The sequence below is a fragment of the Topomyia yanbarensis genome, chromosome 3, assembly GCF_030247195.1.
Source record: "Topomyia yanbarensis strain Yona2022 chromosome 3, ASM3024719v1, whole genome shotgun sequence".
Taxonomy (NCBI): Eukaryota; Metazoa; Arthropoda; class Insecta; order Diptera; family Culicidae; genus Topomyia; species Topomyia yanbarensis.
Genome location: NC_080672.1, coordinates 96,779,791 through 96,792,929, shown reverse-complemented (window position 1 = coordinate 96,792,929; position 13,139 = coordinate 96,779,791). Strand labels below are relative to the sequence as shown.

Genomic DNA, 13,139 nt, shown 5'->3' with positions numbered 1-13,139 from the left:
AAAGGTTGTTCCTTACACATATCTTAATATGTTTTAACAGGTGAACATAGCTCTAATCGCAATAGAAAATTTGTTAACTGGATTTTTAAAAAGAAAAGAATACCAAAACCAAGAAAAAATATTGCTAATTTTCTTTGGTTTTGATATAATTTTCTATATGAAATATAAAGTTGTTTATGATTCGTCAGTGCAGCAGTTTTAACACTTTTTCATCAGTCACTCTGACAGTGTACCTTTATTGGTGTACCTGGGTTATAAAATGTGTCCTCGAAAAATCGTTAGAGCATTCCGTATTAACATATTTGTGATTGGTTTAACCTAACAAACAGGTTCGAAGAAACAAAAAAAAATTATTATTAACCAAAGGAATGAACAACTGAAAGAACAAAGATTGTTAGTTTTTAACAAAGGGAACAATTTGATCTAACAAATTTTATTTTGTTTCAACAATGTTTCTATGTAAAATGCAAATAGAAGTATTTGTTGAACTAAACCAAATATTTGCTTTCGAGAAACGCCCATTTCAGTTTGAAACAGTCATTCGTCAAGTTTGAAATTCAACTAAACGTTTTGTTGTTTCAAAAAGGCCTGATTCTTCTGCGTACAATTCTCGACAAACATGATTACGGCCTAAAAGCCAACTGTCAAAATCCACTTTGAATGGAAATTCCAGACAAACCGTTACTAGTCGAACACAGTTCACAACAGTTCTCGACAAACATATGATTACGGCCTAAAAACCAACTGTCAAAATCCACTTTGAATGGAAATTCCGGATAAACCGTTACGCGCCAATCACAGATGTTTATAGTAACCGAAAGAGAAAAGTTTTCTCTTTCATAAACTGTTGTGAACTGTGTTCGGCTAGTGACGGTTTGTCCGTAATTTCCACCCAAAGTGGATTGTGACAGTTGGCTTTTAGGCCGTAATCATATGTTTGTCGAGAATTTTACTCGTCTGCAATCGTTTGTTTATTGGCCCTTTTCAAAAAAGGCGTGATTCAGTGCTTGCCCCTCGAAGCAAATAGAGTACTTGACAATCTGTAACAATATTAGTGTGTTCAATGATTTGATTTCCTCCACCTGTCATAATTTTTGATAGGTGGAGGAAAACAAATCGAAAAAAAGCTTTTCGGCCGGATTATTTGCGCGGTGGACCCAACCCAACCGGTATTGTAGTATCCAGAATAAGTTTCACAGTGACACAGAGCATTAAAACACCATTATAAATAGTTTAGGAAAGCGATTCCAAACGTTTAAATTGACTGACAGTTTAACATATGACAGCTGGAGGAAAACAAACCCCCAAGTAGTGTGAGTGAAATCATTTGCATAGAACTCTATAGTTTAATTAGTAATTTTAAACAACTGTATTCATTGAATTAAATCTAAATCTCATTTGTCACCATATCAAACAGGAAAATTGTTCAATAAAACTAAATTTTGTTTATTTTAACTGATATTTTTTCTGCGCGGCAAAGCCTCCTAATACGCCGACATTTATAATTAGTTGCCGCTATTGCCAAAAACTTTGATTACATGGTGCAAAATATTTATAATTTATCACGCTTAAAATTTAAATGGGTGGCACATTTGTATATGAAGTAAAATTTTATTAAAGGCAATTGGAAGTTCTTGAATATTCTCATTGTGGATTGAAACTTCACAATTTTGTGTCAAAACCTAGAGCTAGAATATTTTTACAGTGTATATCTTTTTGTTTTATTCCTCTTAATTAGTAGTTTGTAATAAGCGTGCAGATCAACTGTTATTTTAATAAACACAAGTCGGCCACTTGGGCAGGCGAGGGCGCGCGCGTTACCAGTGCTAAATCCACCGTCGAGGCCTTCGTGCTTTTACCACCATTTGTACGCAGAACAAAATTAGCGAACGAACCAGCAAGCGACCGACTAGAATCCACAGTAAGTTCGCTGTACTCCTTGGTTTGGAGCGAAATATTCCGTGAAAATTGCGAATAATTGGTGAAAATTTTACAAAAACTGCGTGAAAAAGTGATCTTCTACCCGGAGTGTTTCGAATTAGGTGTTGGTTTGCGCGTTTGGATAGATATTTCGAAGGTGAGAAACTACTAGCAAAGATCTGAACACTATTCAGCTCTGGCTGCATTCATCCTATATACACAGTGAAATCTGCGAGAACAAAGTTGCTAAGTGGTAGGTAGGTTGGCGTTTCTTTTGCTGTATAGTTAATGATGCTCCCCAATTGGGGAAGCTTAGATGCAGCTCGCAGGACTCGAAGCCTGGTACTCATCAATATAAGTGCGCCTAGCGAATCCATAAATTGTGTATGATTGCGACAGATTAATTTAACCGTTATTACATTTACGTTTTCTTATGATTTTAATTGACGCAAATTAAGAAGCTTATGGCGTCAAAATAGCTTAAGGTAAATCTCAACGTAAAGTAGCTTTAGCGCAAAATCGCGAACGGCATTCCGTAGATTTACGATGTATTGGCTTGGCTTCGTCAGCAAAGGAATGCTCCATATTCGCCTGTAAGGCACTTTATCGCCCTATAGAGGTATGCATATGCAAGTATGGTTTAGATCCTGCTCCAAATGTTCCTGAAAATTAAGGTGATTTCAATAAATAAAGGATAAACCAACAATTCAATAACTATTATAATGTTAACCCTTAAATGCATACAGGTGCCATTTGGATACATGCTACATTTTGTAAATTTTGTAGTTTTATTGCGTACGAAAATCTGTTAGTTTACACTGTACATCAGGTCAAGGAAAGGTAGTTTTGGTTAGAGTTTACAACATTAGTAGCGAAATTTTGTGAAAATCTACCACTAGTTTGTATCGTAGGTAACAATCTCGAAAAAATAACCAAAAAACAAAATCATGAATTTAAAGATTAAATTATAAATGTTTGTCAGGAATTCTCATTTCTCAATCCTTTTCTAGCATATCTGGACAAAGTAGCGGAACGTAGCGTGATGGGCAAAGATATCGATCCAGCGGACATCGGCAAGCATCCGGACCTGATTCGTAAGGCGCAAGCCGAAATGACCCAGAGCGATGTGCTGGTATGTGGCCGCTGTCACAGCGTGTTTCACTTTATTGAACTGTTCAAGGAGCACAAGGAACAGGAGTGTCGCAAAGAGTCCACGCTGAAAGATTGCCGTGAAACTAAGGCAAAAGTTTGGGCCTTTTTGTTGTGGAAGGCGGCTCAACTGAATGTAGAGGTAGCAGGGAATGTTAATTCCTGGAAGTTGTATCAAACTTGGGTTAAGCTGGAGGAATCGGTACGGGAGACATGGATCGTTGCTGGCAGAACAATTCAGTCGTTTGCCAGGGTGAGTAATTGGAGATATTTATATGGCGCCCATGTAATAAAAATCTTATTTTTTGTAGATGGGACAAGGTAATCTTCAAGAAATGCCTGTTAAAATTACTAAAACTATTATCGAAAGTGGACCCGAAGAAAAGAGTATGTTTTGTTCTCTTTACCCGACGGTTTGATACAAATTTGTTCCATTCCTTTCAGAACCAGCAATTACCCCGGCAAACACAGTAAACACTGCTACGAACCGTTTTATCCCTACTCGCAAACCGGATGTCAAGCCGAGCATCTCTCCGGTAGCGTCGGTCACCAATAAGGTCGAAAGCGATGTGAAAAAATCTCCAATTCCTGTTCAACCCAGAAAACCGGAATTGAATCCCATCAACAAGGGTGTTGGGTAGGCTGTTTTTTACACCGTAATGATAATTTGTATTAATTCCACTAACTGACTTGTCTTCATTGTGCAGAAAACGGTCCGTCGCCAAGCGCACTACTCCTGGTAGCGGCGAAGTCATCGAGGAGGAAGTCGAAAAGATCTTGGCCAAAAGGTTCAATCCTCGCCGGAAGGAACACGAGTATCTGGTCAAGTGGTCCAAGTTTGCCCATGACCAGAATACCTGGGAACCGCTTATCCATCTACAAACATGCCAAAGTGTTCTCGAATATTTCGAAGTGCAGCTGGCAAAGCAGAAGGAACAACGAGCGGCAGCAGCTGCCCGAACTTTGCAGCAACAGCAGGCGGAAAAGGCCAAGGCAGCTACAGCGGCATCCGTTTCGACGACTAGTTCGTCGCCTAATATCACTTCTCAGACCGCAGTAACTGTGACCAAACCACCAGTAGCGGTTACCGTGACACCAAACACACCCTCCGCAACACCCATAGTTGTTCCGTTGGCGCAAAGTTCACCTCTTACCAACAGACCTTTACGAAATTCGAAGGTCAATGCGATGGATAAAGTCAAGCAGTGGGTTGGTAGCACGATGGCTGCTGGAAGCGGGAGTTCTGACAACGAGGAAGCAGCTAGCAAAAGAAAAATTAGCGACAGCGATTTCGATATCGAGGAAGAAGGTGGGTTGAAGAAATTCAGAACGGAAAATGTAACTGTTGGCCAGGCGTTGGTGAAACCTGGTGTGAAGGTTGTTCCAGTTGGAGTGAAATCGCCCGTCAAAGTAGTCAACGGAGTGGGGTCGTCGAAGAAGGACGATGGAAATTCAGCAGAGGTAATTGTTAAAACCACAAAAGATGGTACAGCTAGCGGTGTTGTGAAGAAACCAGGTTTCACCAGTGCAAAGAATGTCGCCGGGGAAGCTAAGGTACAAATCGTTAATCGTGGTGAGGTTCCCAAGCAAGGTGTTTTCAAAGTGAATGCAAGTACGCCTTCGCCGCAATCATCGCCTGCTCCACTCAGCAGGACAACGCCACCATTAACTACCACCACAACAACTACGCGAATCGTACGTAAAAACATTGGTGGAACACAACAGTTGGTCAAACAGGTTGTTCGAACCACGATTCCTATACAGCAGGCCTCATCTCCATCACAACAACAGCGGCAGCCTTTGCAAAAAGTTGTCAACAATGCCAGTCCTGCTGGAGCCCCGATTCCAAAAGTCACTACTAACGTTATCCAGCGAAGCTCCTTGTCACCTAAACTTTCACCACCGATGAACAAATCACCTATTAATCGAAACATAAAACCTTCACCGGTCTCAAAAACCAGTACCACTTCAGAACAGAAAATAAACGCTCTCCGTAAGCAAGGTTTGAACATCGTTAAGCGAGTCGTATCCCCTCCTGCTACCTTGGACCAGAAAGCTGACGCTCAACAAGGCCACGACGAGGACGAAGACGACGAACTACCAGATCCATTCCCATCTGCTTCGCCTGTTCAAATTCCGCAATCACCACCACGCGCCCTAACGCTCTGCCCTGTCACTGGAAAAGTGCTGGGTCAAGCTGAAGGCGAACCAACACCAGTGCCGAGTCCGGAGATTGAGGAGGACAAGTCAAAAACGAAGAAAAATTCACCGCACATGTCCCATGAACAACAACAACAACACGAACTTGGACAGGAACAGGACACTCAGGTACAACAGATTTTGACGAACGAAGATGGCTCGCCGATTATTGTTGCCGGAGAAGACGGAACTCTGTACCAGGTTGCTGGAAAGAATGCCGAAGGTCAAACTATTCTGATCGCCCAGGGCGCGGACGGAGAACAGCAGTGTGTGTTGGTTGCTGCGCAGGAAGGTGAAGGCGAGGCTGAGGCTAATGTACTAACGTTAGACGCAGCAGTGTCAGAAGCGGTGACTCACATAGGGGTACATCAGGAGGTGAGTTCGGATTTTGAACCATGTTAAACATTCGTTTACTCATACACTTATGCAACTCTATTCGTACAGGGTCAACAGCTGACGGAAGAACAAGCTGCACAGTACAAAATGCAGGAAGGTGTAGATCCTAATCAGCAACTGACGATTCAGACCGAGGACTCCCAGGACGGCCAAATCACCGCTGAAGTGGTTCAAGCTGATCAGCCATCACCTGGTAAGTGCAAACTTGTTACCAATGATGTTTCGTCTCGTGCTGCTGCAGCAAAATCGTATTAATTAATTCTAATCACATTCTTAATTCTGTTTCTCTTCAAAGGTGGCACCCGGCGAGTGGTTCTGCTTTTACCGGACGGAAGCTTCATGATGACTGAAGTGAATGAAGAACAGTATCAGTCGTTGAATTTAGTGAACTAAACATAGCAGAGGGTGTGTTAGGATATATTTACGAATTTCTTCATGACTCGTAAAATGTTACGCGTCATCTATTTAACTTTAACAGATAGGTACTATGTTTTAAGCCCTAGGATAGCTATACAAGTGTGTTTAGTTAATATTGTTTTAAATGTTCCGATTGACATTCAAACTAGACATTACAAAAGATTTGTACAGAAATTCCGCTAGTATTTAATCATGTGGTAAAAGTGAGGTATACTCCGAGAAGTTTTTGTTTCTCAATTTACACGTTTTAGTTGTACATACATAACATGTATTACATATGTATGTTACATTAAAACATTAGCGGTTCAGCCTATGCGTGTTTAGTATAGTAAAAGAATATAAATGTCTGAAATAATATAGGTTAACATAGGCGGTTCGATACGTTTCTTTGTTAATTCCAAGTTCTTAGAAAACATGATCGAAGGTTGGGGCTCTCTATTCTGAATTTTGGCTCGCTTGCGCTAGAATACGATCCAAAACAAAAGAACCCGATCCCAGTAAAGCTAATAAATGGATGCAGTGACGTAGAGTGTAAACAGCAAGTATTTATTTTAACTTCAACAATCCGAATCACTATGGCATCGTTACATGCCCTAATACTGCGAGGTTAAGAACATTTCAAGTAAAAAGTGCGCCTAAAAATTCAAATTTTCGATAAATGATTGTGACTATCGCGTTAGCTCATTTTATATTTAGTATATTTGAAATGAAAAATACAAGTTATACTGCTCATTACAATAAACCCTTGAAAAATATCATTGACGAACGACATAACAATACGCCTAATACCGCGCACCTTAGAGGAATGAGTCAGAATACCGCACAAAATAATTCCTAATACCGTTTACCATAACATGAACTAAATACTGTGTAAATAATAGAATTTGAGTGAAAACATTTAGAACTGATTTTTTCTCATACCTTTTTTCAGTTCTAGGCGCTTAGATTTCAGCTGAGCCTTTTTTGTCAGCTTGGAGTTTTCTCTTGATTTGTCGTTAAGTTTTCTTTCTTTCAACTCAATTATTTTAATTTTCTCGATATTTTTCAGGTACTCATCGTAAGCAACATTAGTTGCGACCGAGTGTGGGTGTGGCTTTGATTTTGGTTTTGATTAAGCTTTCTGTAACATTTTACTAGGGCAGAACATACCCAAAACGTTCAGATGGTCAGCTGGAGGATGAGACAGATCTAGCGGTATAGTTTCGACAAATTATTCTGGAAAAAATGGATGTTATAAGATTATAAAAATTTATTACTTCGGTTTTCGTCGAAGCCTCTGAATAATAGTTCTGCATCTAGAGAACTCCTCTTTTGCATCTGTGCCTGTACTGGTCCTTGTGTTGGTATCAATAGTGAACTGTTTTGTACATATTTAATCCTGTGCCAAACTTTAAAAAGCCTAGTATCCCAGCCACTCACCGTAGGAATCATTAAAATCGATGATTGCGATTAAAATCATCCACTTGCTGATGTGTCATATGATTTTGAATTTCTATCAGCAAGTTTTTCTGGATGCTGTAGTTTGCCGCGTACTTGAAAATTTGCCATTTGATCTGTACTCAAAAGTAGAATCTATATAGCTGTTGATGCTTTACACACAGCGTTGCCAACATTTTTTTTCAAAAAGACTGGAACTTTTCTTAAAAAAACTGAAAAAAAAACTGGATGCTCGGAAAAGAAACCTAATTTATCCTTGTAATGTTTAAGTTAACGATTCAATGCACGTAATTTTAAGTAAACGCGTATGTCCATACCTTTTACTAAACAACCAACTCAATGTTTGATATTGTCCAAATTTAAAAAATATTAAACATTTGAATTCGATGGTAATTATTATAGTTACATTCAAATTTTATTGTTTTGAAGGTCTCAATCTACACATGCGCAAAATCCTAAATTTGAAATCATTTTCGTAAACTCGAGGATGCGCCTAAACCGCTCTTACGATAAAGAATAAAATTTTAGAGAAATCAGCCAACAAAACGTCGTACGCTAATTACGTAAGGGAATATGGGGAGGGGGAGGTTCAAAATATCTTACAAATTGTTATCTGAGGTGGAGGAAGGGCGGACTTCGAATTGAAGTGTTTTATAGCAGCAGAATATGATTGTTAAATTAGTTATGGATTTTTTTAGATTGTTGCCAACGTGAGGAACGGCTTAATAGTCAATGATGTTGGAGCAGCTACAGCAATTTCTTGGCTTTTGCTGGTACATTGTTCTGGAGTCATAATATGCCTTACAAGTTAAAAAGTGTTGATGCCCTTCGTGTAACTAAGCCTTTTTTCAACTTTCGCTTCAAAGTCGCAAGGTATCCGGAAAATGTTCTGTCATGTGATTGTCAAAGATCTTTTAGGCTGAATATTTCCAGAGTGTGAGCTGTAATTTACTTCAAGAAAATTGTCATGAATTGGAACTCTGAATAAATTCGCAGCAGAAAAGGAAATAAATTGTTTTAAGATCTACATAACAAAGCAATGGATTCAAAGGAAGTGGAATATAGCGAAGCTGATTATGTGAACTAAATCGGAATTTCTGAATATTTCCCAAAAATAATTCTGAAATTTCTGCTGGCCGAAATTAGGATGCAAGTAAAATTACTGCAGATGATTACAGTTAACTTTTGTCATGAATTTTCTGGTAATATTGCTATACGCATCGTTTTCGCAACCTTATAATAATATATTATTTAATGGATTAACAATACGATTTTTTAATTACGAAAATCATGATAAGATCTTATGTTTGGGGGAGAGGGAGTTCACAAAAATCTTACTATTATCAGGGGGGGGAGGTTGAAAAGTTCTAAAAAACCCTTACGTAATTAGTGTACGGCCCCTAGCTGAGCATTCAACAAATGTTCATCAAAATATTTGACACAAAGTACTGCCTTTATGTTTCAGTAAAATTCATTTAAAATTGAATGTACATTCCCGAACCGTTTTGCTCACAAGTGGGTATAAGAAGAGTTCAGGTCCATGGTGTTACGGTGGATTAAAAGCTTTTTCTAGGGTACTCGCTATCTTTCCATCGCTCGCTTGGATGAATCAAGTTACAATTTTGTGAAAAAAAAATTAAAGGGTTGTATACAGGACATGACCACGGTGACATTAAAAATGTAGCTTTTTTCATAAGCGTGCAAATGAATTTTATCTATCACACATATCGACTCACGTTCTTGCTCACTCGCCTGTTTGCATATGTTACAATTTGCTTTATACCCTCCCCATTAAAAAATAATTTATTGAAGATCATTTAACGGTAATAAATCATTACAATTAATCAAGTATCTCACTAGGTGATTGACATTATTTGGCTGATCCATCTAGTAAAAATAGGCTGATCTGTCCAGAAAATATATTCAAAGAAAAGTTCCATATTGAGAACTGTGATGAAGAAGCCCACGCCCGCCAACGGAAATATACAGATTCTCCATGAAATATGAAATTTCATTTTCCATTTAAATTTTCAATAATGTACTAATGAATTTAAGTAAACAATCTTAAGTGTAAGTATTTCTTGATCGATTAGTGGTGGAAAAATGAAATTATTTGATAAATTACATTGTTATACAACGTTCGCACTACAAGTTAAAACGGGTTTTTATGCTATCTTGGTGACATTTTTCTTGTTGCTAATTATTAAAACGTGTTATAACTCTGTAGTGTAAACATTGTATTATTAAACCAATTCTGCAGCGTTTTATTTTATATAGGTGTTTTATGTGGTAATAGGACTGACATAATATAATAACAGCGGTTTGTTTCATAATTTAAAACAGATTTATTTTAAAATTTAAATTGGTATACCCAACCGTTCTATTTGTTGTACACTTTAAAACGCGATTAAAACTGTGTTTTAAATACATGGGGCAGGACAGATACTCTGACTGCATAAACTGGAAAAACAATTTTAAGTCCAGTAACGCTTAAGACATGGCTTGAATTTTAATCGAAAAAGAACACCCGCTTAAACTGCTGCTGGGACGGCAAGTTCTGTTTTAAAATATTCCGTTTTGTGTAGTACGAAACAAGTGTTTGAAATTAGAAAACAAAAAGTGCTGCTGGGAATGTGATTGTTTCCGATGCAATTACACTCAGGTTTTTTACGCAGGGGATACTAGCCGCGTAAATGAAAACCGCGAAAATTTCAAAAAACGCGTAAATGAAAACCGCATAAATTTCAAAATCCGCGTAAAAAATACTGCGCAAAAAAACGCGTCAAAACCTGAGTGTACTCTCCTATATAAAATACTACGCTGCTGAACAGTGCAATAACTACAGAAGCACGTTGTCAGATAAAATAAAAAAAATAAAATAATATGATAAAAACATATAACCGAAATATGAAACATATGAAAGCCAATAGGCTCTTTACCCTACGCAGAACAAAGCGCCGTAAACATAAATTAACAAGTTATAACGCACACGCATGCATAAAAATAAATAATGTGTTTCAACGCAACACTCAAGCAGCACACATAAGTCGCATCCTGCCGTATTGAATTAAATCCAAACCACCCCACCCACCCACTTTGCAAATCATTCTGTGACACCGTGCAGGTACCCGAAAAATCCGCACACGGCCACCGCTGCCGAAAATGCATAGCGTCTACTGCTTATTGTAGTGCCCAGACGCTACAGCCATAATTTTACCCGTTCGACATAAGAACAAAAACTGATTCAAACGGGTACGCGTCACCTCTATTTATAAACTAACCGTATATGGTTTAGTCACTTAGGTGCGAGTGTGTGCAAATGCCAACGTTGCCGAAAATCGATAGCGCTTATTGCATCGCCCGGAGACAATGTTGCTCGTATGGGATAAGAGCAACAACTGATTTAAACGGACATGCGTTGCTTCTATTTATGACTTTTCGTGTTTCATTGAGCAACTAAGCTGCCCTTTTCTGACGGCTGTGTCTGAGAAATCTGCCTCACGAATGGTAATTTTCCCGTTTTTCGTGAACTTTTTAATTTTACCAATTTCCAAAAGTCTACTTTTATTGGGGAGATATTAAATTATTACCAATATTTAAGTTAGGTGTTTCTGAATCGGTTGGTGTATGAATGATTAAAATCCATCTAGTAATATCGGAGTTATAAGCGTGCAAACCTTACATAGTTTCGTTACATGGGAGATAGTTTAGATTTTAGAATGACACCTAGCCACAGATAGTGGAGTAAGACATTTTTAATGTCAAAACTAAATAAATGAATATTTAAAAAAAACTGCATAAAACTGGCTCAAATTTCAAAAAACTGGAAGATTTCCTCGGTTGTCTGTTTGACTGGATGGTGTAAAAAAACTGGAAGAATCTAGTTTAAACTGGAAGGTTGGCATCGCTGTTTACAAACGAGCCTGTCAAAAAAAAATGCGGACGAACATCAGGCGATTTAAAAAGTTTGACGTGCACAGAAAACTTGCATTACCTAGCAGTAGGTAATTTTAAATCTGTGCATCCCACTTCCTCCAACGAAAAACGAAAGCGAGGGAGTCCAAATTTACCCAAAAATAATGAGATATTCCCCAAAGCCGACTAAACTTCATCCCATTGATTTTGAGTAAAAAAACATTCCCTCTCCCTCGTTTTCCGGTAGTGAAATAAGGACAGCAAATTAAAATTACCTACTGGTAGGTAATGGATTTTAATGGCGATTTCGCTTGAACCTGAAACTGAGTCAGGTTCTAACCCCAACCGCTGTCAGTTCATACATTTTGATAGCAGTTGGGGTTAGGAACTGACTCAGTTTCGCCTCAAACAAAAACCACAAACCATGTGTGTTTGACTCAACTCGCCTGTGCTAATTGCTTCTAGGAACAAATGCAATTTGCGAATGCGATTTAAAGGCAATTTCAATGCTTAAACAAATTTTCTGGCGGCTGAAATGGAAATGGACTTTTTTGCGTTTTTCAAGCATGGCGGTTCATGTTTGGCTTAAGCTTAAAATTGTTTTTTGAACAATTGGTGTGTTCTCACTTGTATTTTGTTTGCCTAGTGCACTTCATTTAGCCAACGAATGTAGGAAATTGTGGAATCGTGTATAAGTATAGTATAGTGTATCTCTGACCTAAAGTCTTAATGAACGTCAGATTGTGATAAGTTTTGGTGTGCAAACCAATTTCACCTTTGATTCTTCCTATAAGTTGGCGGTGATTACCTAGTATACTGGTAAGTATATGTGAGTAAATAATGAATCCGAAAATAAGTATTATATTATAATAATAATACGCGTTCCGTGGGCGATTTAAGAGCGGGTTGGGAGGCACAAAAATTACGGAGGCAAATCGCCCAATTTGCATTTGAAATAGCCCCCTAATTGCCAGCAATTTGCTGGCAAAATGAAGGGCATTTAGCGCATCCGAGTTGGCAAATAGCCCCCCGTTAGCCAGCAACTTCCCTTTTTTGACTGGGTGACGAATAGCGAAGACTGCATATCAAGAAGACTGGCAACTGTCCAGAATCTGGAAACAGTAACAGCCACGCCACTTGCGGGTAAAGGTGGTACTTCCCATAGTGATGCATACACACATATACACTTTTACATTAAGCTTCCTACCTTCCTCCAATAGAGGCGCTGTAACCTCTGTCGCTTCTCGTTTGTATGGGGGAAAGAAAGAGATATGTCTTCTTAATATGTAGTCTTCGCGAATAGTTAACTGCATCCACATCCCATGGATGTAAACCACATCCAACCTTGGCCATGATGATGGACGATGCTATTGGTGTAGAAGTCGAATATTGCTGATCATGGATGGTGCTTTCCGGAGCTTCATACAAACGAGACGCAGTACGGTCAGATCCACCTTTCGTCACACTATCCACTGGTTTGTATAGTTGCTTCAAATGGTACAGCATAGTTTTTTGGGAGCCATCATAACTAAAATTCAGCCACAGTATTACGCATGAATTAGTATGGTGAAGCCCGAATTCCGTGACAGTTTGTCCATCAATAAAAAAGCCAAAATAAAAACAAAATGTTGCTAATTCGATGATTAGCTAACATTTCTTATCCGCGAGAATGAATTAAATGCAGTATGACCTTGAATTTACTGAAA

General features: G+C 38.5%; 1 protein-coding gene across 1 annotated transcript; it reads left to right on the top strand.

Moving 5' to 3' along the window:
• The first annotated feature begins 1,879 nt into the window (after positions 1-1,879).
• On the top strand, positions 1,880-6,623 carry LOC131690152 (nucleolar and coiled-body phosphoprotein 1-like). Its single transcript, XM_058975700.1, has 7 exons — positions 1,880-2,077; positions 2,931-3,322; positions 3,381-3,456; positions 3,514-3,706; positions 3,777-5,643; positions 5,713-5,857; positions 5,960-6,623. The coding sequence occupies exons 2-7, from the start codon at positions 2,963-2,965 to the stop codon at positions 6,055-6,057; spliced, it is 2,739 nt and encodes a 912-aa protein (XP_058831683.1). The 5' UTR covers positions 1,880-2,077; positions 2,931-2,962; the 3' UTR covers positions 6,058-6,623.
• The last annotated feature ends 6,516 nt before the right edge of the window (positions 6,624-13,139 follow it).